This window comes from Suillus subalutaceus (genome assembly GCF_016647625.1).
Source record: "Suillus subalutaceus strain FC151 chromosome Unknown DFJ58scaffold_6, whole genome shotgun sequence".
NCBI classification, from domain to species: domain Eukaryota; kingdom Fungi; phylum Basidiomycota; class Agaricomycetes; order Boletales; family Suillaceae; genus Suillus; species Suillus subalutaceus.
In genome coordinates, this window is record NW_024540255.1 from 226,924 (window position 1) to 254,841 (window position 27,918).

Below are 27,918 nucleotides of genomic sequence, written 5' to 3' on the forward strand. Positions count from 1 at the left end.
AACGGGGAAAAAAAACCTCTTGACGAGTGCGCTACACATCAAACATTGAAAAGTTTTGAAAAGAAGGGCGTCAGTGATAATCCGAGAGAAAGAGTTAATTCTTACTAATCGATAATATTCATGCGCATTACCACCAGTGCACTACAGTACCATCGATGAATGTTTCCGACCTGACTCATTCGTTCCGTGACAGACAGTTATACATCTTCTCTGGAGTCTGGAGTACGCGCAAATGCTGTACTTAGAACGGCACATCGAACTACATGGACCAAAACAGTAATCTGGATCCCCGCTTCCCAGTGGCGCATCACAGGTGAGCACACAAGTTATAATGGGGCCGGGAAACTCCTTCCGCGGGCAAAATCAACCTATCATTGAAAAGCCGTCTGACCAATTGAGCATCTGACAGAGTTTCCAGTTCATGGTTCTTGTAGCATGACAAGAACGTAGTATCTTTCAGGGCAAAATACTAGAACTGACACTATCTGGTCCCACACTCGGCGCTACTTGGGTTATCATACGAGCACGGCTTTTCTCAGTGCACGGATGATGTTCGTTGCGCCTTGCGTTTAAAAGGAAGAACTTCTATGGGCTAGTGTTTGGTCTCCTTCGAACGCTTTTTCGCACGGATTCCCAATTGATATATAGCAGACAAACAAGGGAGAATACGGGTAGTGTTTAATCGCCTTCGATCCATAAGCCACACGATGCCTACTAGTCTAACGGTCCCACAAACTCCAAGATATGTCCCTGCCCTGCCTACTAAGGAGAACCGTGAGTGATATAGAAGTGACATCACATGAGGAATCTAATGTACCTCTCATATTCAGTCCAATATGCAGATCTTGCCATCATCGACCTATCTAAAGCAGCTACCGCAGAAGGCCGCGCGGAACTAGCGGTTGAACTACGAGAGGCCTTGACTACTCATGGGTTTTGCTATATTATCAACCACGGGTACACCCAAGCTCAGGTGAAATATGTCAAGTACTGTTTCTCTCGCGTATTCTCATTTTCGGTGCAGAACGAGAGGATGTTCGATATCGTAGATATCCCCATGTCCGGTGTACCTGAAGACGAGAAACGGGCGTACACTGGAGACAGCAAGAAGACAGGCATACTTCAAGGCTACAAACCAAGACAATACTGGGTAGATCGTTCGACGATCTCTGCCATTTACTACTGTTGATTCCTCATGAATAGCACATCGATGCTGGCGTGCGTGATCAACTCGAGCACTATGCCTGTTCGTACACAGTCAATAATGGCGGAGAGAATCTAACATCCTTAACTAGGCAAACCGCCACGTCTACAGCGTGATGCACCCACAAGCACTCAGACCATTTCTTCCCGATCTCGATGCCTTCGTGCGCCATAATCACAACAACATTCTTCATAAAATTTGCAGGCGCGTTTGCAGCCTTGGCTCCAGAACTTGGATTTAACTGCGCTTCTCAGGCTCATGGCGTTGAGCCTTGAACTTCCTGAAGACACGTTCGTGAAATTGCACGACTTTGATGCACCCGGAATATCATACCGTATGACTTATTTCGTTTCTTGATGGCGTTCGAGGCTCTGATATAGCCACTAGTGAGCTTTATGAAATAGTAAACCTACGACAATATGATGCATGCTATTGTATCTTACTTTCTTTAAGTTTCCCTAGGTCAGAAGAAGAGGAAGTCCGGACAAAAAATGTCTGGATGAAAGGACACACAGGTCGCTCTACTCTTTGCCAAATGTGGTCTTGCTCCACACCGCAGCAGACTTCGGAAGTATCACTCTACTCTGGAGTCAGCCTGTTGCTGCCTTACAGATCCAAACGAAGGAGGGCTGGCGCTGGGTCAAGCATATCGAAAATGCTTTGGTGTGTAGTTCCATGTCATAGCACTTCTATCTGACATAAATGCTTTAGCTCATGAATATTGGTGATTCGATGGAGTTTCTCACAGGAGGATTCTACAAAGGAACCATCCACCGGGTTGTGCAACCCCCGATTGATCAACGTGGCTACACGCGGCTAAGCTTGATCTATTTCTCCTTCCTGAATGACGATGTCAAGTTGGTACCCTCTTATGGCCAGTCCAGTCCTTCAGAGGGTTGGGGTTGAGCGCAGATGTGAAGACGATGTAGCTCCTACCATGAAGGCCTGGAGAGTTGCGAGAATCAGTGCATATGGCACGAGCGATCTGCAGAAGGGCAAAGAACCTGGCATAGAGGAAGAGGTATTGAATGGCATTGTTGTCAATTACTACAATTAGGTATATCTAGAAACTGAATCCACCTTCACCAGGCCTCTGCACGACCTTACTTGCGCCTCAGGGGCTCGTGTGATGTTTCGAAGCTAGGATTTTCCCGAATGCGCATCAGTCAAGATGTGCGCAATGTGCCCTGATAATGAGGTGATCAGCTGCTCCAATATTACGGACCGGTGGCCATAAGATCTCTAGGCTTATAAGGCTAGGTGAAATATACAATCTCCCCTGTTCTTGACCCTCTGTCACAATGCCCAGCCTCACCTACCCTACGTACCGCACTACGTTGCCGCACCTCCTAGCAAGGAAATTTGTCTGTGTCAAGCTATCTGCTTAATGCCAAACGCTGAGGTGTGAATTGACAGTGGATTATGCCGACCTTGCTATCATCGACATATCGAAAGCTGATACTGAAGAAGGTCGAGATGCGCTAGCGATTGAAGTAAGGGAGGCCCCTCCTTGACCACGGGTTCTTCTATGTCGTGAATCATGGGTATTCGCAAGACCAGGTGAGGCGATTCTTTCATGTCTCGTGTGGATCGTTAATACCATCTCGACGCAGACAGATCGCATGTTTGACATCGCGGACCTACCCTTTTCGGCCTTCAGTGACGACCGAGAAGAAAGTTTAGGACGGAACAATGAAACAAAGCGGTTCATACCAAGGATTATAAATTGCGACCAGTACTGGGTGCTGTTTGTCGTGTCTTGCCCAACATATGAGCGTTTGGTTTACGCAAGTCAATCGAATTTGCATGTTGACGCTGGGGTCCGTGATCAGATTGAGCACTATAATAGTGAGCAGAATGTATTCGTGTCTTTCTGCTTGACTCACCTGACATTCTTCTAGTCAATCGCGATGTGACCAAACGGGGACACCCCAGAGGGACCCTCCGTCCTCTTCTCCCAGAAATCAAGGGTTCAGCCAGAACACCATCACTTCAACGTGTTGCATCCCATGCTGAAGTACATATATAAAGCATGTTGCGCTGGGGATGACCAACTGATTACATTTCTCTCAGGCTTATTGCACGCAGCCTCGAGCTACCCGAAGACACGCTGGTCAATAACCATGATTATGACGCCGTAGGCGAGACGTATGGTACATACTTTTTGAATCATTCCAAATTGTTTGCCTGACTTATCCATCAGTCCAGGTTCATGAAGTAGTAAGTGTTGTCTTGAATTTATAGTCCTTCACAAGTCCATGTAGTTTTAGTTACCCAAGAACAGAGGAAGAAGAAATCAAAACAAAGAACGTTTGGCTTAAGGGACACACAGGTCAGTGACCTTAATCGTGAAACAAATACCTGTTTCTTACAGTGTCACCGCAAGACTTTGGAAGCATTACGATTCTGTGGAGTCAGCCTGTCGCTGCACTGCAGATTCTGACCCGTGACGGTACATGGCGCTGGATCCGCCATATCGAAAATGCACTCGTAGGCTGTCACTTTCTACGTCTCAACGTATCACATAGTGAAGGGATTATAGGTCGTCAATGCAGGCGATGCATTGAATTTCCTTACCGGCGGGTATTACAAGGGCACAATTCATCGTGTTGTAAAGCCCCCAGAGGATCAGCGGAACTACACTCGCCCTCGGAGTCTTCTACTTTGTCATGCCCAACGACGATGTCAAGTTGGTGCCAATGGCCGAAAGTCCAGTCCTGCAGAGAGCTGGAATTCAGAGTCGTTGCGACGATAGCGAGGCACAGACGATGGAACAATGGAGGAAAGCGAGGACATCTGGCCTATGGCCAATCAGAACTGGAGAATAGACAAGGAGAAAGGCGTGGAACAAGAAGTCATCAATGGGGTGTTAGTTAAGCACTACAACTGAAGCTTGGAACTTCAAGATGTTAGATGTACTTGCTCTTTCATCATCCTTGATGAACATGTCGTCAACAATATATACAATGAGAATCTAGGCAGTCGTGCCTGCACTGGTGATTGGTATTGGAAAGCATATAGATTCTAATGAACTGCATACGTACATCCTATCTGCGATTACTTAGCAGCCGAAGTGCAAGCTCTTCCTCGTCTTCAAGGCCACTAGAATATGTTTTGGTTGAAGTTGAACGTTTACTCCGCTTGAGTGGCGGCGGCGACGTGTCCTGCACATCCATTCTTCGGACGACAGGTCAAATTCAGGGGATATATACCCGTCCTCAGCAGAGGGTGCAAGTTCCGCAATAGCTCCCCCATGGACATCATCGCGATCAACCTGGAAAACACATTCTGAGCAAGATCTCGCGACAAAGGAACACTGAACTTACACCATTCTCGCGATCCTTGCGCTTGCGTTTCTTTTCGCGTTTTTTGTCCTTAGCTTCCATTTTATCAACCACATCTGCACCCTTCAGCTTGTCCTTCTCCCCTTCCACAAAGGCCTTTCCAGCTTCTTCGCCCCTTCCAGACCCCCTTTGTAGAATTCTGTAGGGTCCACCATTTCGTAAATTTCGTGAGGGTTCCCCTCGTCATCGAATATCAACTTATGTCCCAATTGGCCATATTTAGCAACTGCGCGTTTCGTTCTGGACAGCTTGAGCTTCCTCTTCGAAAGGTTGTCTATCTCCGGGTTTGCATCAGTGTCAGATAAGTCATGATTTGAGCGCTTGAGCGTGATGAAGTCTTCATCGTCATCAACCGCGTCGCCATGATCAATCAATTTCGAGTAGTGCGCAGAAAGAATATTTTGATTTTTGCGCTCAAACATTCGGTCGTATTTCGTGCGCACACCGGGCTGCAATACCCGAGTTAGGAAAAATAAAAGGAATGCAATGTCACACACTTTAGTAGATATGGAAAGCTTTGAATCAACCTTGACCTCGGAGTCTGGGGCAAGAGCAGTGTCACTTAACACCATCGTCATCCGACACAGCAGCTTCTTCGGAGTCATCTTCGTTATCAGAAGACCCTTGCTTAGCCTCCGCTTCAATTTCGGCTCTGAATAGCTGCCACCGTTCGAGACGAATTCTTTTGTTTCTTTACAAGTTCTCTGTTTAAAAACTTGATCTTTGGCGCGCCCGGCAGCCCAAGAGACTCGGCGAATTTCTCCACAGGAAGCTCGTCGACTTTGAATATCGATTTATCCTGTAAAGGTGGACAGAACGGACATAGGATACAAAGCCTGAACCTCCAGATGAGTAGCAAAACTCACCACGCAGACACGGAGTAGTAAAACATACACGTGCCCGAGATACTTGATCCTGTGGCTCCTGGAAAGAGAGCTCTGGAGTTGGTTTTGTATATCTATTGGGTTTTGCTAGGTCTAATCTTGACTGTTTTCGATCTTGATACTTTCTTCTCTAGTGCGCTTTCATGCCCGGTTCTTCGCTGGCATGAGGAGTAGCAAGCCACTTCCAGAAGCTTCTCATACGCGCCGTTCTGCCCACTCGGTGGATGTAGGTGTCAGCGTCCTCTGGAGCATCGACTTGCACCACCCAATCGACTGAAGGAAAGTCCAAACCGCGTGCGCTATGTCAGTGGCGAATAGTACCGCGTGTTGAGAGATGTAAATCGAGTGTACATCGTCAGTCTGGCAGATTGTTTTGTTTCCCATGCAGATGCAGTAGCGGCATTCCGGGATGCATCTTGCAAAAAGTCTCGAAAACGAAACGAACTTGCTTCCCCAGTCGACACGAAGACAAGGACCTTGGAGTGTAGGTGAGTTGTTGATGAATGACCACAGGAACGTCAAGCTTTTTGTCCAACGTGCAGACGGAGTAGTACTGTGCCGGGGAGCGGGGAGTAGCCGACGAGCTGCCGGTCGTCCACGCCAATGAGGGACAGGGTCTTTGAGGCTCAAGCGAGCTAATTGTGACCAGACGGGTTTGTGTAGCTGAGAAAAGTAGAGTTTGGCGTGATTCGGAAGGTAGCAAGTATGCAGATAATGTCTTGGCAAAATCCCCTGTCTAGTATGCGATCCGCTTCGTCCAGAACTTACAAGCATGGTTATCCTTGGTGAAGATGCGCAGTCCGTACTTACTGAGAACTTGCAAGTTCATCACACTCGAAGCCGAATGTCTGATCCATTGTGCTGCAACAGTCGACCTGGTGTGGCGACCAGAATATCATTCGAGCGAGCCCCCCCGGCCCCTCTCATCCTTTAGGTTTTTTCCGGCCTATCACGAGCCCTGCAGAAAATGCGTTGAAAAGCTCCAACGGAACGCAAGACGTCGAAGATTTGTACAGCCTTGGACATGTAACCATCAAGTGACTGAAAACCAAGGATAGGCAGGACGTACCAATTCACGCGTCGGTGAAATTATTACCCGCACCTAAACCATCCTGGGCCCCCCATTTTCTTCTGTAAAGTATCTCCAGCGTTGGAATGAGAAAGGCAAGAGTTTTTTTCCGCCTACCAGTGCGAGCAGCTGCAAGTACAATCTTTGCCCTTCAAAGACACTGGTATACTAGTTGCTTGGATTTCTGTCATGGTAACGAAGAACGATTTTTTGAGTCCTGAATGTGGAAGATATCATGATCAGTCGCGTTCGGTGTGATATATGTCACACCTTTTTTCGAGAATTCGGAAATAGGAAGATCAGAAAAAGCCTTGAAGACCGTCTCGTGGCTCCTGACCCGCCTTTGAGATGGAGTTGCGTTCAGCAGTACAAAGACTGAATAACTCACGAATTCCATCACCGCACGTTCCAAAGCCTCAATATGCTGCTTCTCTGAGAGCCTTTTGGCTTTCGCCAGTCGCAAACCGTGCTTCGCATTCTTTCGTGGCTTTTTCAATTGCTTCGGTGTCGAAGGTCCTGCTTGATCTGCCATTTTGATGACGATCCGAAGATTAGAGTGACCTCGAAGTTGCAGGAGACTGAGGAGTTATACTAACTTTTCTAACGGCTCACCGGAGACTCAGATCTGCAGACTTGAATTTGTGCTTACGTCAGCTATTTTCGGTCAAATTCAGATGCGGCTACCAAGTTGTGCCAACTTCAAGAAAATTGGATGGGATAGTTTGAAATTGGACGTTGGGAGAGTGCAAGAAACAAAAAAAAAATAGAAATTGAATACCAGAACACAATCAAATCAAATGAGATAAATACTGGAACGTGATAAACGAAGAGTGTTGTGAAGAAGCTGTACATTTTGTATCCAATGTGAGTGTCCTAACTATGAGATGGAGGATCCAAATGCGAATGTTCAATGCACGAGACGATGTTTGCGAATGAGGATAGGTAAAGCAGAGTTCCAAAACTCCTAGTGAAGTAGCCAAACCTAGATGTAGAGGAAGGCTCATACAGACGAGCACTGATACACACCGATGGTTTCTGAATTACAGCTGGCGGCACGCCAGTTTGTTGCTCCTCCCTAATTGACCAAGGGCAGGAGTAGAAGCAGAGGTCGCGATGGCTGTGATTGTAGCGCCGCTATTGGTTGTTCCAACAGGCACTGGAGGAGGCTTTCTTCTCTTGGGCGGAGCAGGTGCCGGCCTTCGAACCTTGTGATTGACTGTAGGAAGGTTCAAAGAACTAGACGAAGGCGGTCTAGGTTGTTGCACGAGAACGCCCTTCTCTGGATGGAGTGCGACGGCACTAGTGACATCGTCAGCAGAACTAGCTTTCTCTCGTCGTCTAGATGCAGCAATGGTTGCAGCCGCTAAACTCGTTACGCTGTCTGGGCTAGAACGCATGTATGTGGTTTTTACCGATCGTGGAGGGGGTAGTCGCGGAGATGTAGGATTGTGTACGCTTTCAACACTTCTACAGTGCTTTATAACCTTCGGCTTCGAGCTCAGCGCCTTGGAAGCAGAGTCATGCTCCACGTCTGGGGACGTTGGTGCTCGAGAGGACACAGTGTCTTGCCTCGTGGACGCAATGATGTCGTGACTTGGGCTGCTGTGTCGAAAATCCCCTTGACGCTTGAGTGTCTCTTTATCGTGTGACGTCCTTCGCAACTGCATACACCACTCCCCTCCGAGACATCGTTCGACCAAACGTTTCGTTGTGGGGTTGATGTCTCGGATATTTCCATTTTGAATAAGGGATTCGAGGGCAAGAACAATTTGAGGACGTTTATATGGCACATCCCGCATTTGCGTCTTCGTGAGCAGTGGATGCATAACACGGAGATAGGTATGTCGAAGCTGTGAAGAATACAGTCAGACCGCTTCCGTGTGCAATGCTGCAATACTCACAGATTCACTCTCCTCATCAAGGTCAACCAGTTCGCGTAGGAAGACATCCACAAGGACACATAGATCGTTTGTGTAAAAATATTCTGACGTTGCCTTGTTGGTGAAAAGAATGTAAAGAAGCTTGAGCACCAGAAGTTGCATACACAGGTCTTCAGCAGATCGTGCTATCAAACGAATATTAGTCGGTTACTCGACAATGCCTTTAGTTACTCACAGGCACGATTGAGCATGAATATCATGTTTTCACCAAAAGTCTTGCTAGATCCGAGACGAGATATCAGGACGGTAAGAACTCGATTTTGCAATTCTGGCTCCTTAGCTCCAGGTTGTTGATTATTGCTTAAACAGGCTACCATGAATTGCTCATTCAATGCAACCTGACAACGAAATTAGATGCAACCTTCATAGAAATTCGGCGCTCTCACGATCAATTTAATCACGGAGTAATTCAGAGTTTCATCGGGCATAAATCGAGTCTGCTCTATAAGCTCAAACAAATTGTCGAGAAACTGATCGTTGAAAACATCTGTATAGGGTTATTGGCGGATCATCGTCAAAGCAACAGGATCACGTACTCAGATCATGTAAAGACAGTTTTTGAACCCTGCACACTTCATAGAGTAGCCTCAGACTCAGACTCCTTAACTTCGCTTCTATAGGTATGTGGCCAACCACCATGCTGGAGCGCGAACCGGAACTACTTGATATGGAGGGTGCCCCAAGATAGACGTCCTCTGTATCTAGGTTTATTTCCACTAAAACGTGATCCATGAGAAGCGGTATTAGTGGTTGCCAATGCTTATGAGAGCGAATAAAGTTCGATTGACGGCGACCGTGGAACAATAGTACGCTGTATAGAATGAGTTGTGAGTGAGGATCTGTTTTCTGTAAGCCAGCTTCAGCACTTGGACGAGTGATATATGAGGGTTCTGCGCACAGACTCGACATCTTCGATAGCCAACTCGCACATCCGTTCAGAGTGAAACACGAACAACTCGGAGTCGAGCAGAAGACTGCATGCATGTTCCAGTTGCATCGGACTTTGGAGGAACTGTTCTAGAAACAGAAATAAAGCGTTTTAATGCATGAAGAGGAGGTTATACAATCGTGGTAAAGCTGACCGTGATAAGAAGCACAGAGGGACACAAACCTCCTGAGTGCGGTGTCTAACATGGATAACGTGGCAGATCCGTCGCTGGGAACTCGAAGGACATCATCAAGCTCTAGAAAACATAGATTGACAGCCCTCAATTGTAAGTTCGAGTCTTCTTCCGTGTCCCAAAGAGACATTTGAAACATGTGATATAACGTACCTGACCAAAACTGTTGAGCATTCTCTATAAGATAGACAATTCCGAAGTCATCTTCAGCAAGCATGTTGACCTTTGATCCGGATGTCTGTACATGCATGATTCTAGTTGCCGGGTGGGTGAAACACGAAGCGGGTAGGAAATGTCAGATCAGATTTTTTTGCAGCTTTGAAGACCTGGATTTTTGAAAGTGAAGATTGCAGATCGGGACGGCATCCACTAATTCTCGCAACAATTCCGAGCTGAGCTGAGCACTGAGCGCTGAGCAGTGAGCGACCTATAGTAAACGGCGAGCAAGACAGTGAAGATCGTGGGCAACCCGTTTTAACCGTGGATTGCGTTTCGGGGTCTTCACGGCATGACTCCAGGAGTCCTGCCCATTGACACTACTTAGGCTGAAGGGTGTCTCCCCGACTCTCCCGCCACGGGCCACGGCCCCCACTGACCACAGGTAAGTGTAAGTCGACGTCGACTTGTCAAATTCTGATTGGAATTCAAGCAGCTGTATGGGCCATGGTTTTGCACGCCCCCATTACCAATGGAAAACTACCATATATGTACTAATTTACATCAGAATCAGTTGTAAGTATGTTGCAATATTTGCGGTGTTTGAAAATGAAGTTGTCACATCTAAGGCAAGGCTAGGTCCTGGCTAGATGAAACTCTACATACCGTCGACTGGTTTGAAGTCTGGTTACGGGGCAGCATTTGGCTAACTCGGAGCGGCCACTCAATTATCACGCGGTTATGACCGCGCCTAGAAGGTTACCAAGATCAATCAAATCTTCACGATTTGCCCCAGCCATTCAAACCACCGCCACGGCGTCGTGGAAGCTTCTAGCTGGCGTAGGCAATGCATTGTTGCCGTCATCTGTCCCATGGTCATCTCCGCCAACAATGGCTGGACGCGGATTGGCTGGCATGGCGCCAATGATTTAGTCCAACACTCGAACACCTTGGCTTCCAGGCGCGGAATGCGTCAGGACCTGTCATCCTCCAGCTTTTCCTGGCACTGTAAATTGGCGCGACGTTTTCAACTTTGTCAGAAGAATAACAATTTTGAGTGCCGAATAAAATGGTGTGTTTTCGGCGAAACTTTTGATTGCACTTTGAAATTCAGAATGACGTAGGAACTCCGCATGGCGCAACGCAACTGTACATGTTGAGACTCATCACTAGCACTGCTGCGGTCCGTCAAGGAAAACGCAATTTTAGCGAGCTCCATTTCAATTTAGCATCATGGAATGATCACAATTGATGATCGTAGTCGAATGCGCTCATACCATGCTGGCAGGCAGACGAGAGTGTCAAATAGCCACGATTTGATTGGCTAACGTTACCCGCAACTGTTCACCCTGACGACTTCAGCCGCAGCGTAAGCTTTTGTCCAGTGCGATTTCAGCCTTTTTCTAATGCCTAATCATTGGTTCGTCCGTCTGTTGTAATATCATATATAAGCTCCCTCGCTCCCATGAATTTTTTATGCTTTCGTTGGCCACCCACTCACCCATCAACTAGCCATGACCTCAACTCACCAGGTGTCTACCAGCACTGCTGTCACAACTGTGGTTCCCCTACCAGTCAACAGAGATGCTATATCTAGCAGTTCGGTTAACAAACAACCACCAGTATGGTCACTGGATTCCAACGGAACCTCAACTCCACCACTTACCGAAAAATGCGATAGACTTGGTCGCCAGGATGGTGTTTGTTGCAAGGAACTCAAGGGCGAAGACGATAGAACCCTGATAGATCCTGATGTTGTCCGCGACATGTGAGTTTTCCCCTTACCAGCTCGCGACTTTAAGCCTGCGCTTTCCTCGCAAGTCATTGACATGTCTTCTATAGCATTATTGGATTGTCGGATGGCCTGACTGTTCCCTTCGCGCTGACAGCTGGTCTGTCTGGCTTAGGGTCTTCAAGATTAGTTGTTGTCGGCGGCCTTGCAGAACTTATTGCAGGTGCCATATCGATGGGAATAGGTGGTTTCCTTGCATCCCAGGCTGAGCGGGACCATTATCGGTTCATGCGACGTCACACCTACTCACGGGTGATGCGGAGTTGCATTGGGGAAATGGAGAGAGAGGTATACACTGTTTTGGGTTCCGTCGGTGTCGACGAATCGGCCTCTCAGGCTGTTGCGAATTGCCTGTGGAAAATAGAGGATGAGCCTGGGTTTGACGGAAGGACACCCGCACCTGCCGATGAGGAGAAACCATCGCAGGGGATGAAGAGCCAGCATGGGCTAACACCTTTCTTACTGAAATTTGGAGAGGGGATGGGTATGTATATTTCGTCATTATTGTTGCGTTTGACATGATTCTGATTGTCACTGCCTTTTACTTGCATAGAGGAAATTCCGAATCGCCGACTATACATCTCCGCGTTCACTATCGGCATGGGATACCTCCTTGGCGGTATCATCCCCCTTCTCCCATATTTCTTCCTTTCTCAAGCAATTGATGCACTGAAGATTTCTTGCATAATTACTGGGATAGTTCTTCTCATATTTGGCACGGTTAAAGCTCGAGTGACGGGGGCAGCAAGGAATATCTGGGGATATATTTGGGGAGCAGTCAGTACGATGGCTGTTGGCGGATTTGCTGCCGCTGCCGCATACGGTTTGGTTATTGCAGTGGAAGGATCGTCTATATCGTAGCGGCGCTCGGTCAGGCCAGTCCCTGACTCCGCTGTTCTGCATGATTATTTAGCTCATTCGGATTGTGTATCGACTTCGACATAGTAGACCATACGCCCTAATCTAAAAAAACCATGATGTTCAATACTTAAGGTGCTGAATTTCGTAGGAAGATTTTTTCACCATAAAAAACAACTTGAACACCTGTCATCGATCGCAGTGATTGATCGAACTTACTGGTAACTGGCAAATACAACGAACCCAAAGGAGTCAAGACCATCCTTGTTGAAAGAGGCCTCTATCAATCTCGGCTGCATGGAAAATGTGCATCTAAGTGCAACACTGATGCAACAGCTTGTTGCCACATGGCACGGTCATATTACAGAGAAAGGTAGTAACTGCTTTCACAGCGTGCTTTTTTGAATGGACACAGTACTGCTCGTTTTCTGCTTTATTTGTGACACAGAAAGTAAACCAAGTCAGAAATAAATGAGAATTCAGACGACGAGTCCACCTCACAGCCACTTAATTTAGCCTAATTTCATCTTATTTTGTGTGAAAAAGTGACCATAAGTCGGCGGATCAAGGAACTTGTTATTTTCCTGATGAAATCACCACGAGTGACTTCCTGGTGGGAAGCTCGAGCATGGTTTGAGGCCTCAAATGGGCAATTTTTCAGCCGAACATCATGGAGAGCAGCCGGTGGCTCATTGTCTTCACACACTCAGTCACTGAGCATCTTCACATCTTAGCTTTTAGACCCGCATGCAATGTCTTCCGCATTGGTTTACAACTGTCTGGTCATGAGTTCGGCGACCAGCAAGACAGTCACTTACCATTATGAAACCTCCTCGACCTTCGCTGTGGAAGACAACGTCGAATATTGTAGCCCACATCGATGCATCTTGGTTTGTTCAGCTCTGTGATGTAAAGTTTATCATATAGACGAAATCATTGTATTTGCCAGTTACCAGTAAGTTCGATCAATCACTGCGATCGATAACAGATGTTCAAGTTGTGTTTCGTAGTGAAAAAATCTTCCTACATTCAACACCTTAGGTATTGAACATCACGGTTTTTTTTAGATTAGGGCGTATGGTCTACCACGTCGAAGTCGATATACAATGTGAATGAGCTAAATAATCATGCAGAACAGCGGAGTCAGGGACTGGCACGACCGAGCGCCGCTACGATATAGACGATCTTTCCACTGCGACAACCAACCCGTATGCGGCAGCGGCAGCAAATCCGCCAACAGCCATCGTACTGACTGCTCCCCAGATATATCCCCAGATATTCCTTGCTGCCCCCGTCACTCGAGCTTTAACCGTACCAAATATGAGAAGAACTATCCCAGTAATTATGCAAGAAATCTTCAGTGCATCAATTGCTTTAGCAATGAAGAAATATGGAAGCAGGGGGATGATACCGCCAAGGAGGTATCCCATGCCGATAGTGAACGCGGAGATGTATAGTCGGCGATTCGGAATTTCCTCTGTGCAAGTAAAAGGCAGCGACAATCAGAACCACGTCAAATGCAAGAATAATGACAAGATATACATACCCATCCCCTCTCCAAATTTCAGTAAGAAAGGTGTTAGCCCATGTTCGCTCTTCATCCCCCGTGATGGTTTCTCCTCATCGGCAGGTACGGGAGTTCCGTCAAACCCAGGCTCATCCTCTATTTTCCGCAGGCAACTCGTGACAGCCTGAGAGGCTGATTCATCGACACCGACAGGACCCAAAATAGCGTACACCTCTCTCTCCATTTCTCCAATGCAACTCCGATTCACCCGTGAATAGGTGTGACGTCGCATGAACCGATAATGGTCCCGCTCAGCCTGGGATGCAAGAAAGCCACCTATTCCCATCGATATGGCACCTGCAATAAGTTCTGCAAGGCCGCCGACAACAACTAATCTTGAAGTCCCCAAGCCAGACAGACCGGCTGTCAGCGCGAAGGGAACAGTCAGGCCATCCGACAATCCAATAATGCTATAGAAGGCATGTCAATGACTTGCGAGGAAAGCGCAGACAGAAGGTCGCGAGCTGGTAAGGGGAAAACTCACATGTCTCGGACAACATCAGGATCTATCAGGGTTCTATCGTCTTCGCCCTTGAGTTCCTTGCAACAAACACCATCTTGGCGGCCAAGTCTATCGCATTTTTCGTTGAGTGGTGGAGTTAAGGAATTTAAGGTTCCGTTTGATTCCAGTGACCATACTGGTGGTTGTTTGTTGACCGAACTGCCAGACATAGTATCTCTGTTAGGTAGGGGGACCGTAGTTGTTGTAGTGCTGGCAGACACCGGGTGAGTTGAGGTCATGACTGGTTAACGGGTGGATGGGTGAAACAATAAAGGATTTATGGGAGCGAGGGAGCTTATATATTGTATCATGGCGGGCACGCAGGAGCCAATGATTAAACATTAGAAAAAGGCTGAAATCGCACTGGACGAAGGCAGCACAGCGGCTGAAGTTTATCGAAATGAACGTTCCCCGTTAGTTGCGGCTGACGGTCAGCCAATCAAATTGTGGCCATTTGATACTGAACCGGTCTGCCAGCATGGCAGAAGCGCATTCGCCGGTGATCATCATGGCATGATGCCAGTGCTCGCGCTAGAATCGTGTTTTCTTGGAATCTTCTTCCGCGGCAGTTGTGTCTCAGATCTGCGTCACGCGGAGTTCAAGTACATCCCACGTTAGTGGGAAGAGTCTTGTCGGATCCAAACCCCCCGGATGTGTGGGAATTTCCTGCCCTTTCGAAAAACTAATTAGGATCATGATGGTTGGTTGTTGCCATTACGCTATAGCGGAGTTTGTCGTCTCTACAGCGAAAGTCTACTTTGTCCTCGCCTGTTCTGCACTGCGAGTTGGAACTAAAAGATCAGATGCGCGAAAACAAGGAATGTAGTATCAATTTAATCATGTCTCATTTCACTTTCAAACATAGAGCTTCAAGTTGCAAGCATCTTGGATAATATCCTCTTCAAGAGTCTCTTGACGGCACCCGTCCCACCTACTTGTACAAGAACATGGGGCACTTTGCTTGCTGCTGAGTTGCAGAACTTGTACAGCCTCCAGGTGGTCGTACTCCTCCTCAGATCATTGGTGCATCTCTTGCTTTTGCACACTCTACAACAGGCTCTCTCATCGAAAAACGTGTAACGAATGTTCGACAACGTGCACTGTACCTATTTCATGCTGGAGCGAGTGATGTTTGTCTGTCAAATTCTCGCTCATGAGTATGGTATGCTTGTTACCACACACTCAGGCTGGCAGGAGATTGTCTCGGAACTGGGCCCTGGCGCTTGCCAGCACCGCTACGATCTGGCCAATACCTCTATCGAAAAACTCCAATTTGCTACTCCATATTCGACGTTGTCAGTCATTAGTAACGGCGACAATGGTTCCCATGGGCAATGGTGCCATAAAACTCAGCGATGACGAATTTCTGAAAGTTTCTCGCTGATCCATCAGTGTGCGATGTGAGTCTTGGCGTCCGGTCACATCGCCAAGACGCTGACGTGACCGCGGAGTTACAAATAGATATCAGTGGTGTGAAAGACATTGGTAAAACCAACTCCCCCAGACCCAGCATGGTTGTACGTATCATTTTTACGGAGAGCGTAGTAGCGTACGGAAAGCCCCCAGGTAAAGAATGATCCGCAGTCACTACTGTCTTCTATCATCTCATATCGTCTAACAGAAAATGTGCACATATGATTTTTTCAAAGAGACTATGCTTGTGTTCACGAAAACGTTTAAATTATTATCAAACCGCTTCAATCATCGGGCGTCCCCCCATGCCGGGATCTCAAGCTTCCAATCGATCAATGCCGAGAGTGGGAGACAGAACCTCTGCGGAGTACCAATTTTATTTTGAGCGGATCCAGTAAGTGATAGTGTTAATTGTACGTGATCTGTATATCTATGAGAAGGGAAGGTGCAACACTGACCCTTACCTGAGAATTTTTAACGACCTGGCCATTCAGTACTGTTCTTTGGCAATTGTCATCCATGCCATGACTGGTGCCGTGATTTGGAGGCGCGGCAACAGCACCTCTTCGACTTCAGTTTCTGTACCTTGTTTTGAGACCAAGATGGGTATTCAGCCTCGTTTACACCATTTTAATCTGCACTCACATGATGCAGTTGCCGCATGCATGACCGCTTCCAGCCATTTGTTGGCGGAGATGATCGTAGGACAGATAACGGTGGCAAAAAGTGAATTGGCCAGCCATAAGCATTCACTAGCACTGTTTATTCCTCCTGGCCATTGGCAGTACTAGTTGTACCGTCGAAAATAACGCGGTGCACGGCCCCGAAGGTAAGTGGAAGTGCAGAATCTAATTATGCAGGTCAAAAAAACGACTCGGACGAGCACAGACTCGCCGATTACTGCTCGCAAAGTATGACTGTGCGAAACCAATTAATTTAACGGTTTGTCCGAGTTTGACACAATTCTCCAGGATGAAACCTTACTAGTCCTCCCAGCCTCAGGGTCAACCTCCAACTCTACTACTTCCATGAGCTCCGACCATGCTGAAAATACCCATATTTTACTAATGCAATAGTCACGCGTCGCACCAGTTATGCGTGTCGAAAATAGGTCTTAACATTAGTCACAGGTCATAATGAGGACGATGTTACTCAACGTTATGAACGGAAGCAAAATGTGCCTCCGATACCAGCCGCTACCCTCTGCTACCCCCTGGGCCTGATTTACCGAGACAATGGATTTACCTTAATTACACGCAAACATGTGGTTGCTTACTCTCCCTCGTCGCGGTAGCACCAAATTTAATCAGTGTGAGTATTTATATAACGTCTTTACCTTCGAGTTTTCCCTCGTCCTAACGCCACTTGGATATCTGACTTGCAATTAGTGTTCTCCGGTCACAGCCCAAATATCCACCGCAAACTCTATGCTCTCTGCGTCCGTTATCAGTTCGTGAGTCGGAGTTCATCCCAAAACTGTGGATCATCAACCTTGAGATTCTTCAACTTCTCTCGTCAGGCTCTCGTACGATAAAATAAATATGCTGAACACGGCACATGTTTAACACCTGACTCGTTTATCTTGCGATGAGTACGTGACCACCCAAGGGAATCATTCACTCACCTTCTTTACTGTGTCAAGCTTATTAACTGTCGTAAAAGCATCCCATAGTCTCGGCCGTCCTTGTCGTAGTCATCAAGAAATCCCTCCCCAGAGAAATTCCACTAAATCGCGATAATGTTCCAGTATTATCTCAAATTATCGGCCTTAGGAAGATTAGGAAACTGATGGTGATGCAAGAAAGTACTGTGATCGTAGGGTTAGTAATGCATCAGTGCTATAATCCTAGGCTCACAGTATGTTGCATTACAGTGGTTTTAGGTGATGTGTTTCGATATTCGTTGTGATATAGCAGTCATGCATCACCGGCACCAGTCACTACCAACGGTAGCTGCACGCCCTTTACCCGCCTTTAGTTCTCACAGCCACCCACCCCTTCATTATTGTGGCCAGCGCCGCTGGCCACCCACCGGCGCCCTTCGTTTTCCTTCTCGCGGCCACCTGCCCTTCCCTCTCAGCCTCTTGCCTTTCGCTCCCGCAACTGCATTTTGCTGTTTATTCGCATAACATGGTACCCACTAGGTTTCCCTCATTCAATTCGACCCACCATTCTCGTAACGCATCCTCACTCTCAGTACGTGGAACCACCCTATCATATGTTTGCACAAACACGCAGCCCCTTTTTTTGCCAAAAAAACATGTCCATTTGGGGGTAATCTACCCTACGTCAGACACTACTATTACACGCAGCCCTCTCCCCAGTAGCCACTAGGTAATGTGTTTTTTTTCCTATGTGGTCTACTAAATCTTTCCCATCACCTTTCATGTCAATTTGTAGTTCTACCGATGTGGCACGTGCGGCAGTACTTCGCCTCTTGTGACCACTCCCCGCCTACTAATTCGCACCTACAACCCGGCAATATTTTTGCTCACTTCCTATACTACTTGCATCTAGATAAAACTTCCTGCTCTGTACATCCAATTGTTCGCGTGATCTCTGTCTTGTTCGCACCTACATAAGTACCCTTACTGCTACATATTGCCATTGTTGTCTACAGACTGTTGAATGAACACTGGTTTGTACTCTTGTGCCACTAACTTGAAGTGTGAAAGGTATGTTCTGTGTGATATTGATTACTTAGTGTCGAGACGCTTCACCAGCCTGGGCCTCTGATATATCACAAGCTACACGTCACAAGGAACCTTTATTAGTATCGTTTCCACTAGCCTATATAAGAGCTCTTCTATAGGCCGCTGATCTCCGCTGATACATCATGCCTCGGTGAAGTGTTTAGGATCTTTCCATCATTTGTCCCCTCGGAGCACCGACAATAGAACTCATGTATCACTGCCATAGATCTGTGTCTTGCGCCATGGATCAAGAAGCATCATCGAGATCTGTCATTGTGCGTATTATGACCGATGTACCTGCCTAATGCTGCTACCCTCGCCTATTTCCGCTCAGTACTGTTGGTCATTGCACGTAACGATGAACTCGCATATCTCATGCCCCACCCATCTTACTAAGGTGGGCTTGATGAAATTCAATGGTTCTAGATAGTTAGTGCTATTTCAGTTCCATATGATCTACAATTGAGGGTATATGATAGTATCTATGAAAACTGTCCCTGCCCAGCGTCCGCGGTACTAGAACTCGCACATTGAAGCTTGGAATGTCGCTGTGATAAAACTAATAAACATGTACGACCTGCATATGCTGCTGATGCACCAACACGAAAAGGATCATGGATGATACACGCAATGTTCAACAACCGCCGTCAAATAAGTTCGTATGCCACTAAGAGCAAGAGCCTCAGATGAGGAGATCTGTGACGTAGTATGATGGTGTTAGATGCGGATGGGCGCAGTTGTGTGTCTTCGATGGTGCCGGATAACTTAGGTAGAGTGCGGTTTAGGGAGTGGTACGAGAGCACGGAAAAGAGTGCTGAACGTTGGGTATCGCTGGCAGCTGGGGAGTGCGCAAGGAGGTAGCGTAGGCGTTGTGAGAGTGGCGGCTGTTGTGAGGCGGCCGCAGATGCAGGGAGCCGGCGCCAAGAGCCGGGAGATGGCAGCTGGAAAATGTTTGGGGGTATGGCCGTGTCAGGTTGGGTATCGAACATGAGAAGTGCTGCATGGTGTTAGGCAGTGCAGAACTTGGAAGACAGATAACTCACGCAATATGACAATCAACTGCTATGGGAGCCTACGACGTCTTTCGTGTCACCACCTCCGCGGTGATTGTGCATGGCGACAGCGTGTGGCATTATTAGTGACCGGTCAGCTCAGGTCAGCTCTCAGTCTCACTGTCTCCTATTTCTTACCTTTCAAGTTGGTCGCTCTGCATAGCTAGCTACTTGGCTGGCAAACGCTGATACCTGCCCTCATCTGTATCACCTGTAAACTAACGGAGTTTCTCAAGCATCATGCACCGCTGCCAGATCGCCCAATTGAAGTTGTGCATATGGAACCAAGAAGATATCTGGCATGCTCTCGAAATGCACCGGCGTAGATGAAACTACTTTCATCCGCATCGAAGTTTTCCGATACAAATCTCGTTCAGCATTTACCCGCTGGGAGTGCCGATTCTGAGATCCATCTGGGTAGTATTGGAACAATACACGTGGGGCTGAAGACGGTCATTTTGTCCTATGTATAGAGTATCTGTTCATCAGCATAAGTTCCATTTCATGCCTCTGTGTTGGGTGACGGTAGCCTTGAAGGTGTGTATGTTGTGAAGGCTTCATGGAAAGTCATTGAATCCGCCTTTTCAGTGTCGGAATATGCCGAATTCGCTCATTTCGGTCGCCATCTGCATCGCTCTGCAATGATAGGCATACGCACTTTGATACTACATAGCACCGTGCGGTAGTATCATAGCTATGCCGCCTGCAGATTGGTAATGTCCATCGCATCATGAATTACTATGATTCATCACTCCAATCATATGGATTACAGAGACATACAATGCCAGGTGATCATCATATCGATTCCTGCGACTCATCTGCCCTACACAATAACGATTTTATCTCACGAGAGAGCTTCCGATATAAAATGCGAATCAAAGCTTGAACTTTATTAGATCTTAGAAGACATGTTCGGCACACACGCAGCAAAGCTTGAAATCAGCTACGGGCTGAACATCCGAGTCGCGCACGAGTCTTTCAACTATTTCAGTATTTCACAGCCCAGTTTGGTCTGCGTTGTCAATGGGGCAACTACTAGAAACTACTAGGCGTTCCTGCTTAGGCACCCATACGATTAGGAAGTTGACCTTCAACGTTCAACTCTCGAGCATGGTCCGGGAGTGTGGATTGGCATGCATTGAAAGAATGTACGCATTCTTTACTGAAACTCTGTTCATACCTATGGATTATGTATTGACCCGTATTTCATCTGCTCCAGTACATAATGGGCCCCTGCAGCCTTGAAGTATATCCGCGCAAAACGCGTCATATATACAGCGGGCGATGATCGTGGGTTTGCGACATTTTGAACTTGATCGCGGTTTGACACAGCGGCTTCAGTACGGTGCCAAGTCAATAAACATCATGTTATAAACGCATGTGGGCAAATATTCCCTTGAGCATTGACTCCATCGATATCTGCTATAGGTTTTGTAGTAAATGTGGCGGTACTAACTCGGATAACGATGAGGCATTTTCAATGTGTTACATATACACGTCAACCCGTTATAAAGTGGACAACTGTGAAGCCAAAGCCCTCATCACTTACAGGTCCAACAGCTCCAGTCATGGCCAGTACCACAACCACAACCACAACCGCAGCGGGACTGATCGGTGTTGTTCTTTTGGCTCGCCACGGCGAAAGGACGTCATACTACCAAAGCCCAACTACATACAGCTCTACCCAAGCATATATCTCCCCTCTTGGAGAGGTCAGAGCTCTGTGTTATAATACTAGATCTCGCTCACGAGTGTTTAGCAACAAGAATTTGAACTCGGGAGTTTTCTTCGTAACACGTATCTCAATCCCGATTCGCCGACTTTCATCCAGAATACCAGCATTGACGTAGTAAGAGTCGATGAGCTGACTGTCCGCGCAGATGCTGGTGGAGGAAATGTCATCCTTAACTCCGCGTATGCTCTGCTTCAGGGTCTCTACCCTGCCACAAATAAGTCAGCGATAACTTTGGGGGATGGTACAGTCGTCCTTCCTCCTCTTGGGGGATACCAGTATGTTCCAGGCAAGTCAGTCAGGAGTGCTCTTTTGTTCTCTAATTAATGTGCTGCAGTGGAGTCTTTGGAATTTTGGCAGGCTCCATCTCTCACGAGCTGGATGGATTGCGAGGTATGAAATCCATTGTACCTTCCGGAGGTCATTTCATAACGCCCGACAACAGTATTTCCAAGATCACCTGGCCAGAATTTACGCTTCATCTGCATTCATAAACATGTCAACCACTGCCGCGCCCTTCCTGACCGCCTTGGAACCTTACTTGGGAAGCGTCAGCAACAACTTCTCGAACATGGTATGTCGCCTAATTGCATCGGTGAAAGCTTTTCTGACAATTGTTCAGTGGAATGTAAGAGTTCATTTGAATATTTTCAGACCGGGCCTATATCGTCTCGCAGATATACGACCATGTCAATTTCCAGTACACCTATAACAAGACCTATTACGAAACCCTACCTCCCACCTTCCTCCAGCAAGCTCGCTATTACTCTGATTGGCTCCAACGCAATGTCTTCACTGATTCTAAGCAAGATGGCGTCGGCCAAAGTAGGTTTAGATTCAATACTGAAAATGTGTCCCACTAACGTTGTTGCAGTTTCTATTCGCACACTCCTACCGGAGGTCTTCTGGGCCTTGGGTAACATGACAAAGACTTCTAACCAAGTCAGGATGAATATTCAGGAAGTCGATTACAAGCCCTTTATCAGTCTGTTTAACGTTACGAATGCCACTGTGACTGACCCCGATATTACTGGTACCGGTCAGTATCAATAGTGTATAAATTCAGCACCGCAGGCTGATACTAGTTCACAGTCAACTATGCTTCTGTCGTTGCCCTTGAATTGTCGCAGAACTCGCAGGGTCAGCATGAGGTCAGCATGAAGTTCAAGAACGGTACTGAGGACAGCCAGTTCCGTCAACTTAAGATGTTCGGCAACACGAGCATCACGCTTGACAGTTTTATTAACCAACTCTCTGTGAGTGCTCTTTACAACGCATATGTTTTCTTGCTTACAGCTTCATTTAGTGGACTGCAATCAACTCCACTAACGAATGGTGCTTCTCCTGCAATCAGACTATCCTCCGCGGATGCTCTGTCTTCAACTACAGTAAAGACCCCTTCTTGCACGGCTATGGTACCGGTTATACGGGCTAGAAGTGAGTTCTCCTTGTGCCCATATGAGACATACTTGCGATTTCCAGTACGGGCAGGTTTTTCCGGGTTTTTGTGGAGCAGTACTTCCCACTTGCAAGTCGTGGGTTTGGACAACGTACCGCATCAAATCTAGGCTTGACTGTGTGAACTTTGAACCGCAGACTGACCCTTAGAATTTAGAACAGTCGATTACGATACATCTTATTTTCAAATTACAGACTACTAGCCCTTTGACCGGCCAACAAATTAGTTAACATCTGTTGGACCTGGCACCGGCTGCAAAATTATTATGTGTAGATATCCTCGATATCCTGACTGGAACGAAAAATCATAGACGGAAAATAGGAGTCCCACATGAGTCAGGCACTGGCCCAGGTTGTGTGTCACAGGTTAACTCCGACTTGTCTTGACGGGTTTAAAATTGTCTGAGCACCAAACTCCTAAACAAGGTGTCGAGTAGTACGATACGCACTATCCGGATCTGAGTGTTTTCTACTTGCATTTATGGCCAATAACTGAGGGATTTTGGTTGATATCGTTTGACTTTATATCCGCGGTGATTCTGCGTTAGTCTGCCTCGGGGATCCTAACTTGTTCTTGTCCGATATTTGAAATGTGGCCACATGGTGATGTCACGTCCAGATTGGGTTCGAGTGCAGTACTCAACTTTTATAGACTTGAATGCAGGTCTTGAAAACCCGAAGGTCGGCCAGAGTTATATATCCGCGGCTACTACGTCATGGTTGGTCTACCTTGGGGACACTGTCCTTGCCCCCGCCCGTTATACGAACCGTGGTTGCATGGTGTTGCCACTGGTAGCGCGCGGTCACTAACCTTCGACCGACTTGATTGAATGGGATGACACAGAAACACCCTTCAACCGAGACATCCCGTTTGCCTGCATGCTGCACTGGCCTTGAGCGAGTGAGGCGCACTGCATGTGGGAATTCAGTCTGCAATAGAAGTGACTGTCCAGCACAGCACTCGATGTTACTGGCAGCTAGACCAAAAGGTCGAATATAATCTTTCATCCATGGAAAAAGACGTCTGGGCTTCAGCTCACTCCGCCAACTCAGATAGAAACGTGAGATTTAATTCAACCGCTGACTGGCAATAATAAGAACTTCCCTATTGGCGAGTCCCTGTCATCGGTTACGACCTTGGGAGATGCATTCGCCTCATTGACTCCTCGTGCGCGTGACGGGACGATGAGACCGGAATACAATGGCTTCGGGGCAGAAGTCAGATCTAGGTAATAATAGTCAGCGGCAATCAGAAAGCACATGATTAGGCTGAATAATCGACGAAATAACAGTCAAACGAGTGGCTTATAACGCTACACCGGTCCCCCCTTCTAGACTTTGACATTTATTGGCGAGCAGCCAGCATTGACAAGGCCATTCTGTAAAACAGGATTTAGTTGCATACAACGCAGGAAGTGGAAGAGATGCAAACCCAAGTATTGTTCTGCAGCACAGAGGCTTCTTGTTGGCGGCACAGCTGGAGCTGGTGCCAGTTCCAAGTTCCAACGACGGTGATAGGACTGCAATTGAGACCAACGTCGCCAATCACATTGGCATCAATGGGAACAAAACCAAATATTTTGCGAATCATGTTGTAATTGCTGACCTACGAGACCTCGTCGTGCACGATTAGGGCACACAAAAGACTCACACAGAGAAGAAGAGCTCTTGTAGCACTAGATCTTGCCAGTCTGGCCTCAGCCGCCGGAAACGACAGCGAAGGCCACACAGAACGCGACAGCAAGGAGACGGGCGAACATTTTCAAACAAGAGAGGATTGGGAGAACTGATAAGTGAGGAAGTTCGAGGACTGGTCAGATACTGAGCAGTGAAGAGATGGAACTCGGTGAGCCTGTCCTTTATACGCTAGCAGAATCTAGCTCAGACGATTTTTTTTTTTGCCTGGACACGCAAACTTTCAAGTTGACATGCTAAGCGGACGATAAAATTGTAGGACGTAAGATCGTAAGGTACCGCGACGTGTAGGGGCACGTCCATTTATCTTTTACTTTGATGTTCACAGAATATTGACTTGCGCAATGCGAATGCACTTGTATGTAAGGCAAATGGCGGTCAGTGGCAAGTCAGTGGTCACGGTCGAGTCTGGAGAATTGAAAACGCGGTTGTCACTGATCACGTGACTCTGTGACTCTCCAGCTTTGGTCCCAGACTCCGAGGTTCAAGCTTCGCAGGTATCAAGTTGTCTTCCTCACGCTATGTCAAAGTCGCCCAAGAAAAAACGTGATACCTGCGCTGCCCTATATTCTGCCGGTATACAATGTGGTATGCCGACTGTTGACGGTCCACTTTGGTGCCCACGACATAATGAGGTAAGTTCCTCGAAGTTCAAACACACCCCGGGTGTGACGGTACTGTATGATGGGGTTAAGCCGGTAGTTTAAATCTCGTTTTAGGAACGACTGAAGCTGTATGCCAACTACAAGGCGCATCATGCACTGCTCGATACACTTGTCGATAACCCGGCGTGCAGCGATGTCACGACAATCCTAGGGTGCACTGCCCTTCCGCTCCTCAAGGAATGGAATGATTGCTTGAGGCTCAAGTATAATTTATTAACCAGGTACATGCCTTTATGAGTTTCGATTTACTGTCATTCACTGAGCGCTGGCGGAAGATGTATAGAAGCTCGAGTCTACTTCTCCGAGCGTTTTTTCGGGTGAGTGGTGTTCCCGTTATCACTTGAATTCATTGATCGTATTGATTTTTCCATGATAGCAACGACATGGTATGAGATTCTAAGTAGAATTTTGGACCTGATTTCACGTGTAGGACAGGACTTTGGTCACAAAGCCTTCTGGGAATCCCTCGTCAAGAAGCGTGCTGAAGTTGAAAGATTCTTGTACTACGTCGAGACGCGGGCCTATCAACTCATCCTACAGGCACAGAATGCGCTTTGGGTCTTGGATCGCGACCCTGATGCTCACGAACCAGGAGACTGCTCAGGCTATGGCGACGAATCTCTTGGTCGCGACGTGTCCTTCCATTCTATAGAGAGCGACCGGGGTGCGGCTATCGACGATCCTCTGGAGGCGGTACTGCGCGAGAAGTCTGTGGAATTTCTGGAGAAGATTAGGTCTCGTCTGGCCCGATACTGCGCTCCTTCTGGATCTAAGTATCACGATGAACGACTAGAGGTCATATACGCCTATGTGCGCCGCGGAATTTTCACGGAGCCGGCCCTTATGTTCTTGTCTCAGAGCTACGGTAGTGTCATGGCGCTTCTCAGCGATGATAACCTGGACTTGGTGACCTTAGAAAAGATCTGGAATGCTGTCAAGACTTTGTGTGTCCACGATATCAGAGATGCGGTGGACGACGTTCTGCGGGCCAGTGGAGAAGGCGACTACGTGATGGTCTTGGGGGGCAAGGTTTTCAAGGAGGCCAGTGGTGAGGAGTGGCCTTTGCACGCCTGGGGCCATATGATGGCAATTTATCATTGCTACTCCTGCCTCCGCACGACGTGTAAGACGGTACGTATATATTCCGTGCACCCGCGAGTTAGTAGCCTATGTTTCAATTCTCCAGGTGGACGAAATCATTGCCATGACTCGATTTGCCTTGTTCTCCGAGACAACCCTCTCCCAATCGTATATGAAGTACGAATACGGCTTCGACGGTGCGAAAGAACTGATACTGGCAGGTTTCATTCCCAGTGACATACCGCTCTCCTCGCCTCGGCACTCCATCGTCTGCACGGATAGCAATTCTCAGTCGTTTGGGCTCATGTGGGAGGAGACGAAGCGCAACTTATCTCTGTACGGCTCCCTATCTCTCAATGACGCTAAAGCACAAGCCTTTGTCAACGCCTGCATCCGACATCCTGACCTGATGGTCATGTTGCGCAAGGGGGCAGACGGGCGTGTCATCCGCTCGCGGCCGGTGGTATGGACCTCGCGGAAGCGACACGCGCGGAGCCGGTCGGCACTCGCATCCGTACCATGGGAGAAGACTCGTAACATTGTGCGCTGCGAGGACGATGACCTGGAAGAGGCGCAACCCTCGGGATGGAGCCACGAGAAGATCGCGGACTGCTTGATGGTGGTGCTCGTTGATGGCGGCGAGGGCAACATGGGTGACTTTGTGCATAAGCTGGTGGAGATTTGGTGCCAGGTGTACCATGTCAAGGATAAGAAAGAGCTTTACTCCGCATTGGAAACACCGTTCGTAGAGGCTGGGGAGCTCGAGCAGTGTACTTGTGACCAACACGTCACATCCAACGTGATGAGCGCGTATGAGAGTTTGTGGGGGACCCCGCCGCCACCTTGGTTAGTAGAGAATCCAAATAGGTTCCGCCTGGCGACAGATTCATTTTGAACGGGACTCCTTGGGAGTTTCCATCACGAGTCTACTTATGCGGGAAAGCAACGGACTTGTAATAAGTTAAGTGATTGGTTTCGCTTTGTATCATAGCGCTACCCCCTACTTTAGAATATATACCCTATTATATACCTATCGTTTAACGACGCGGCGCCAGCCCCCGACTCGCTCATTCCTGGCATGTTTTGTGCCCATTGAATTAAACGCAAACTAGTCTTTATTTCATTTTGCGTTGGCAAATGACTAAATTCTAATCCTGTGCTATTGTCAATTCTTCGACTTGTAGTACTACAGACATCCGTCATGACCAGTCTTGCTAATCAAGTGTCAAGTGCAACAGACCAGACATCTGATGCAGGTTCGATACATGCTCGACAATCTTTTTCCATTTACCATTCACTCATGGATGAATCCTTCAAGTCATAGCCAACTGGCACCAGATTAAACCTCTGCTCTTTTGGTTGCAGATTTGAAAAAAGCTTTGTTTTATCTCGGAACACACCTTGACATTCCGAGTCACTCATGGATGGTTTTGTTGGAGGTTCATATAACTGGTGTTAGCCAAGTGGTTACCACAACAGAGTCAAAATCTGTTTCTCTTGGAGTTGGTTCGAAATCTGCTCACAACGTTTTTGTGGTGTATAGATCCTCGGAGGTCAATCTTAACAAGGCCAAGTCGTCGTGCCGAAACCTCCTTTTTATGTGATTGTACGCCTCGCGAGGGTCGTCTCAAACACATAAGATATATTGCGTACGTGCCAACCTAGACTCTTCTCGACAGACTGACCAAAACAAT

General features: G+C 47.4%; 8 protein-coding genes across 8 annotated transcripts; 5 read left to right on the forward strand and 3 right to left on the reverse strand.

Moving 5' to 3' along the window:
- Nucleotides 1-707: 707 nt before the first annotated feature.
- DFJ58DRAFT_903726 (Clavaminate synthase-like protein) lies at nucleotides 708-2,261 on the forward strand (the record flags this gene model as incomplete). Its single annotated transcript, XM_041394880.1, has 11 exons — nucleotides 708-774; nucleotides 831-973; nucleotides 1,025-1,150; nucleotides 1,204-1,246; nucleotides 1,333-1,367; nucleotides 1,409-1,538; nucleotides 1,592-1,607; nucleotides 1,658-1,719; nucleotides 1,767-1,867; nucleotides 1,916-2,061; nucleotides 2,084-2,261. The coding sequence occupies 11 exons, from the start codon at nucleotides 708-710 to the stop codon at nucleotides 2,259-2,261; spliced, it is 1,047 nt and encodes a 348-aa protein (XP_041249705.1).
- Nucleotides 2,262-3,185: 924 nt separating this feature from the next.
- Nucleotides 3,186-4,192, forward strand: DFJ58DRAFT_406759 (uncharacterized protein). Its single transcript, XM_041380244.1, has 6 exons — nucleotides 3,186-3,221; nucleotides 3,278-3,357; nucleotides 3,408-3,424; nucleotides 3,475-3,536; nucleotides 3,591-3,694; nucleotides 3,747-4,192. Exons 2-6 carry the CDS (start codon nucleotides 3,355-3,357, stop codon nucleotides 3,957-3,959), a joined length of 399 nt encoding a protein of 132 aa, XP_041249706.1. The 5' UTR covers nucleotides 3,186-3,221; nucleotides 3,278-3,354; the 3' UTR covers nucleotides 3,960-4,192.
- A 59-nt stretch (nucleotides 4,193-4,251) lies between these two features.
- On the reverse strand, nucleotides 4,252-5,153 carry DFJ58DRAFT_722111 (uncharacterized protein; the record flags this gene model as incomplete). Its single annotated transcript, XM_041384860.1, has 5 exons — nucleotides 4,252-4,381; nucleotides 4,417-4,478; nucleotides 4,531-4,687; nucleotides 4,747-4,997; nucleotides 5,046-5,153. The coding sequence occupies 5 exons, from the start codon at nucleotides 5,151-5,153 to the stop codon at nucleotides 4,252-4,254; spliced, it is 708 nt and encodes a 235-aa protein (XP_041249707.1).
- Nucleotides 5,154-7,194: 2,041 nt separating this feature from the next.
- On the reverse strand, nucleotides 7,195-10,163 carry DFJ58DRAFT_406806 (uncharacterized protein). Its single transcript, XM_041380246.1, has 8 exons — nucleotides 9,716-10,163; nucleotides 9,524-9,625; nucleotides 9,340-9,458; nucleotides 8,978-9,287; nucleotides 8,828-8,928; nucleotides 8,617-8,779; nucleotides 8,403-8,566; nucleotides 7,195-8,351 (listed from the first exon to the last, which is right to left on the reverse strand). Exons 1-8 carry the CDS (start codon nucleotides 9,810-9,812, stop codon nucleotides 7,542-7,544), a joined length of 1,866 nt encoding a protein of 621 aa, XP_041249708.1. The 5' UTR covers nucleotides 9,813-10,163; the 3' UTR covers nucleotides 7,195-7,541.
- Nucleotides 10,164-11,085: 922 nt separating this feature from the next.
- DFJ58DRAFT_406805 (VIT family-domain-containing protein) lies at nucleotides 11,086-12,497 on the forward strand. The gene is made up of 3 exons (XM_041380245.1): nucleotides 11,086-11,486; nucleotides 11,561-11,994; nucleotides 12,064-12,497. Exons 1-3 carry the CDS (start codon nucleotides 11,233-11,235, stop codon nucleotides 12,369-12,371), a joined length of 996 nt encoding a protein of 331 aa, XP_041249709.1. The 5' UTR covers nucleotides 11,086-11,232; the 3' UTR covers nucleotides 12,372-12,497.
- Nucleotides 12,498-13,406: 909 nt separating this feature from the next.
- DFJ58DRAFT_406861 (VIT family-domain-containing protein) lies at nucleotides 13,407-15,174 on the reverse strand. Its single transcript, XM_041380247.1, has 3 exons — nucleotides 14,420-15,174; nucleotides 13,915-14,345; nucleotides 13,407-13,845 (listed from the first exon to the last, which is right to left on the reverse strand). Exons 1-3 carry the CDS (start codon nucleotides 14,674-14,676, stop codon nucleotides 13,538-13,540), a joined length of 996 nt encoding a protein of 331 aa, XP_041249710.1. The 5' UTR covers nucleotides 14,677-15,174; the 3' UTR covers nucleotides 13,407-13,537.
- A 5,988-nt stretch (nucleotides 15,175-21,162) lies between these two features.
- On the forward strand, nucleotides 21,163-22,761 carry DFJ58DRAFT_651707 (histidine phosphatase superfamily; the record flags this gene model as incomplete). Its single annotated transcript, XM_041381633.1, has 9 exons — nucleotides 21,163-21,306; nucleotides 21,354-21,623; nucleotides 21,669-21,719; nucleotides 21,772-21,900; nucleotides 21,949-21,954; nucleotides 22,004-22,151; nucleotides 22,201-22,365; nucleotides 22,419-22,582; nucleotides 22,633-22,761. The coding sequence occupies 9 exons, from the start codon at nucleotides 21,163-21,165 to the stop codon at nucleotides 22,759-22,761; spliced, it is 1,206 nt and encodes a 401-aa protein (XP_041249711.1).
- Nucleotides 22,762-25,513: 2,752 nt separating this feature from the next.
- Nucleotides 25,514-27,119, forward strand: DFJ58DRAFT_651745 (uncharacterized protein; the record flags this gene model as incomplete). The annotated part of the gene is made up of 2 exons (XM_041381637.1): nucleotides 25,514-26,275; nucleotides 26,331-27,119. The coding sequence occupies 2 exons, from the start codon at nucleotides 25,514-25,516 to the stop codon at nucleotides 27,117-27,119; spliced, it is 1,551 nt and encodes a 516-aa protein (XP_041249712.1).
- Nucleotides 27,120-27,918: the final 799 nt, after the last annotated feature.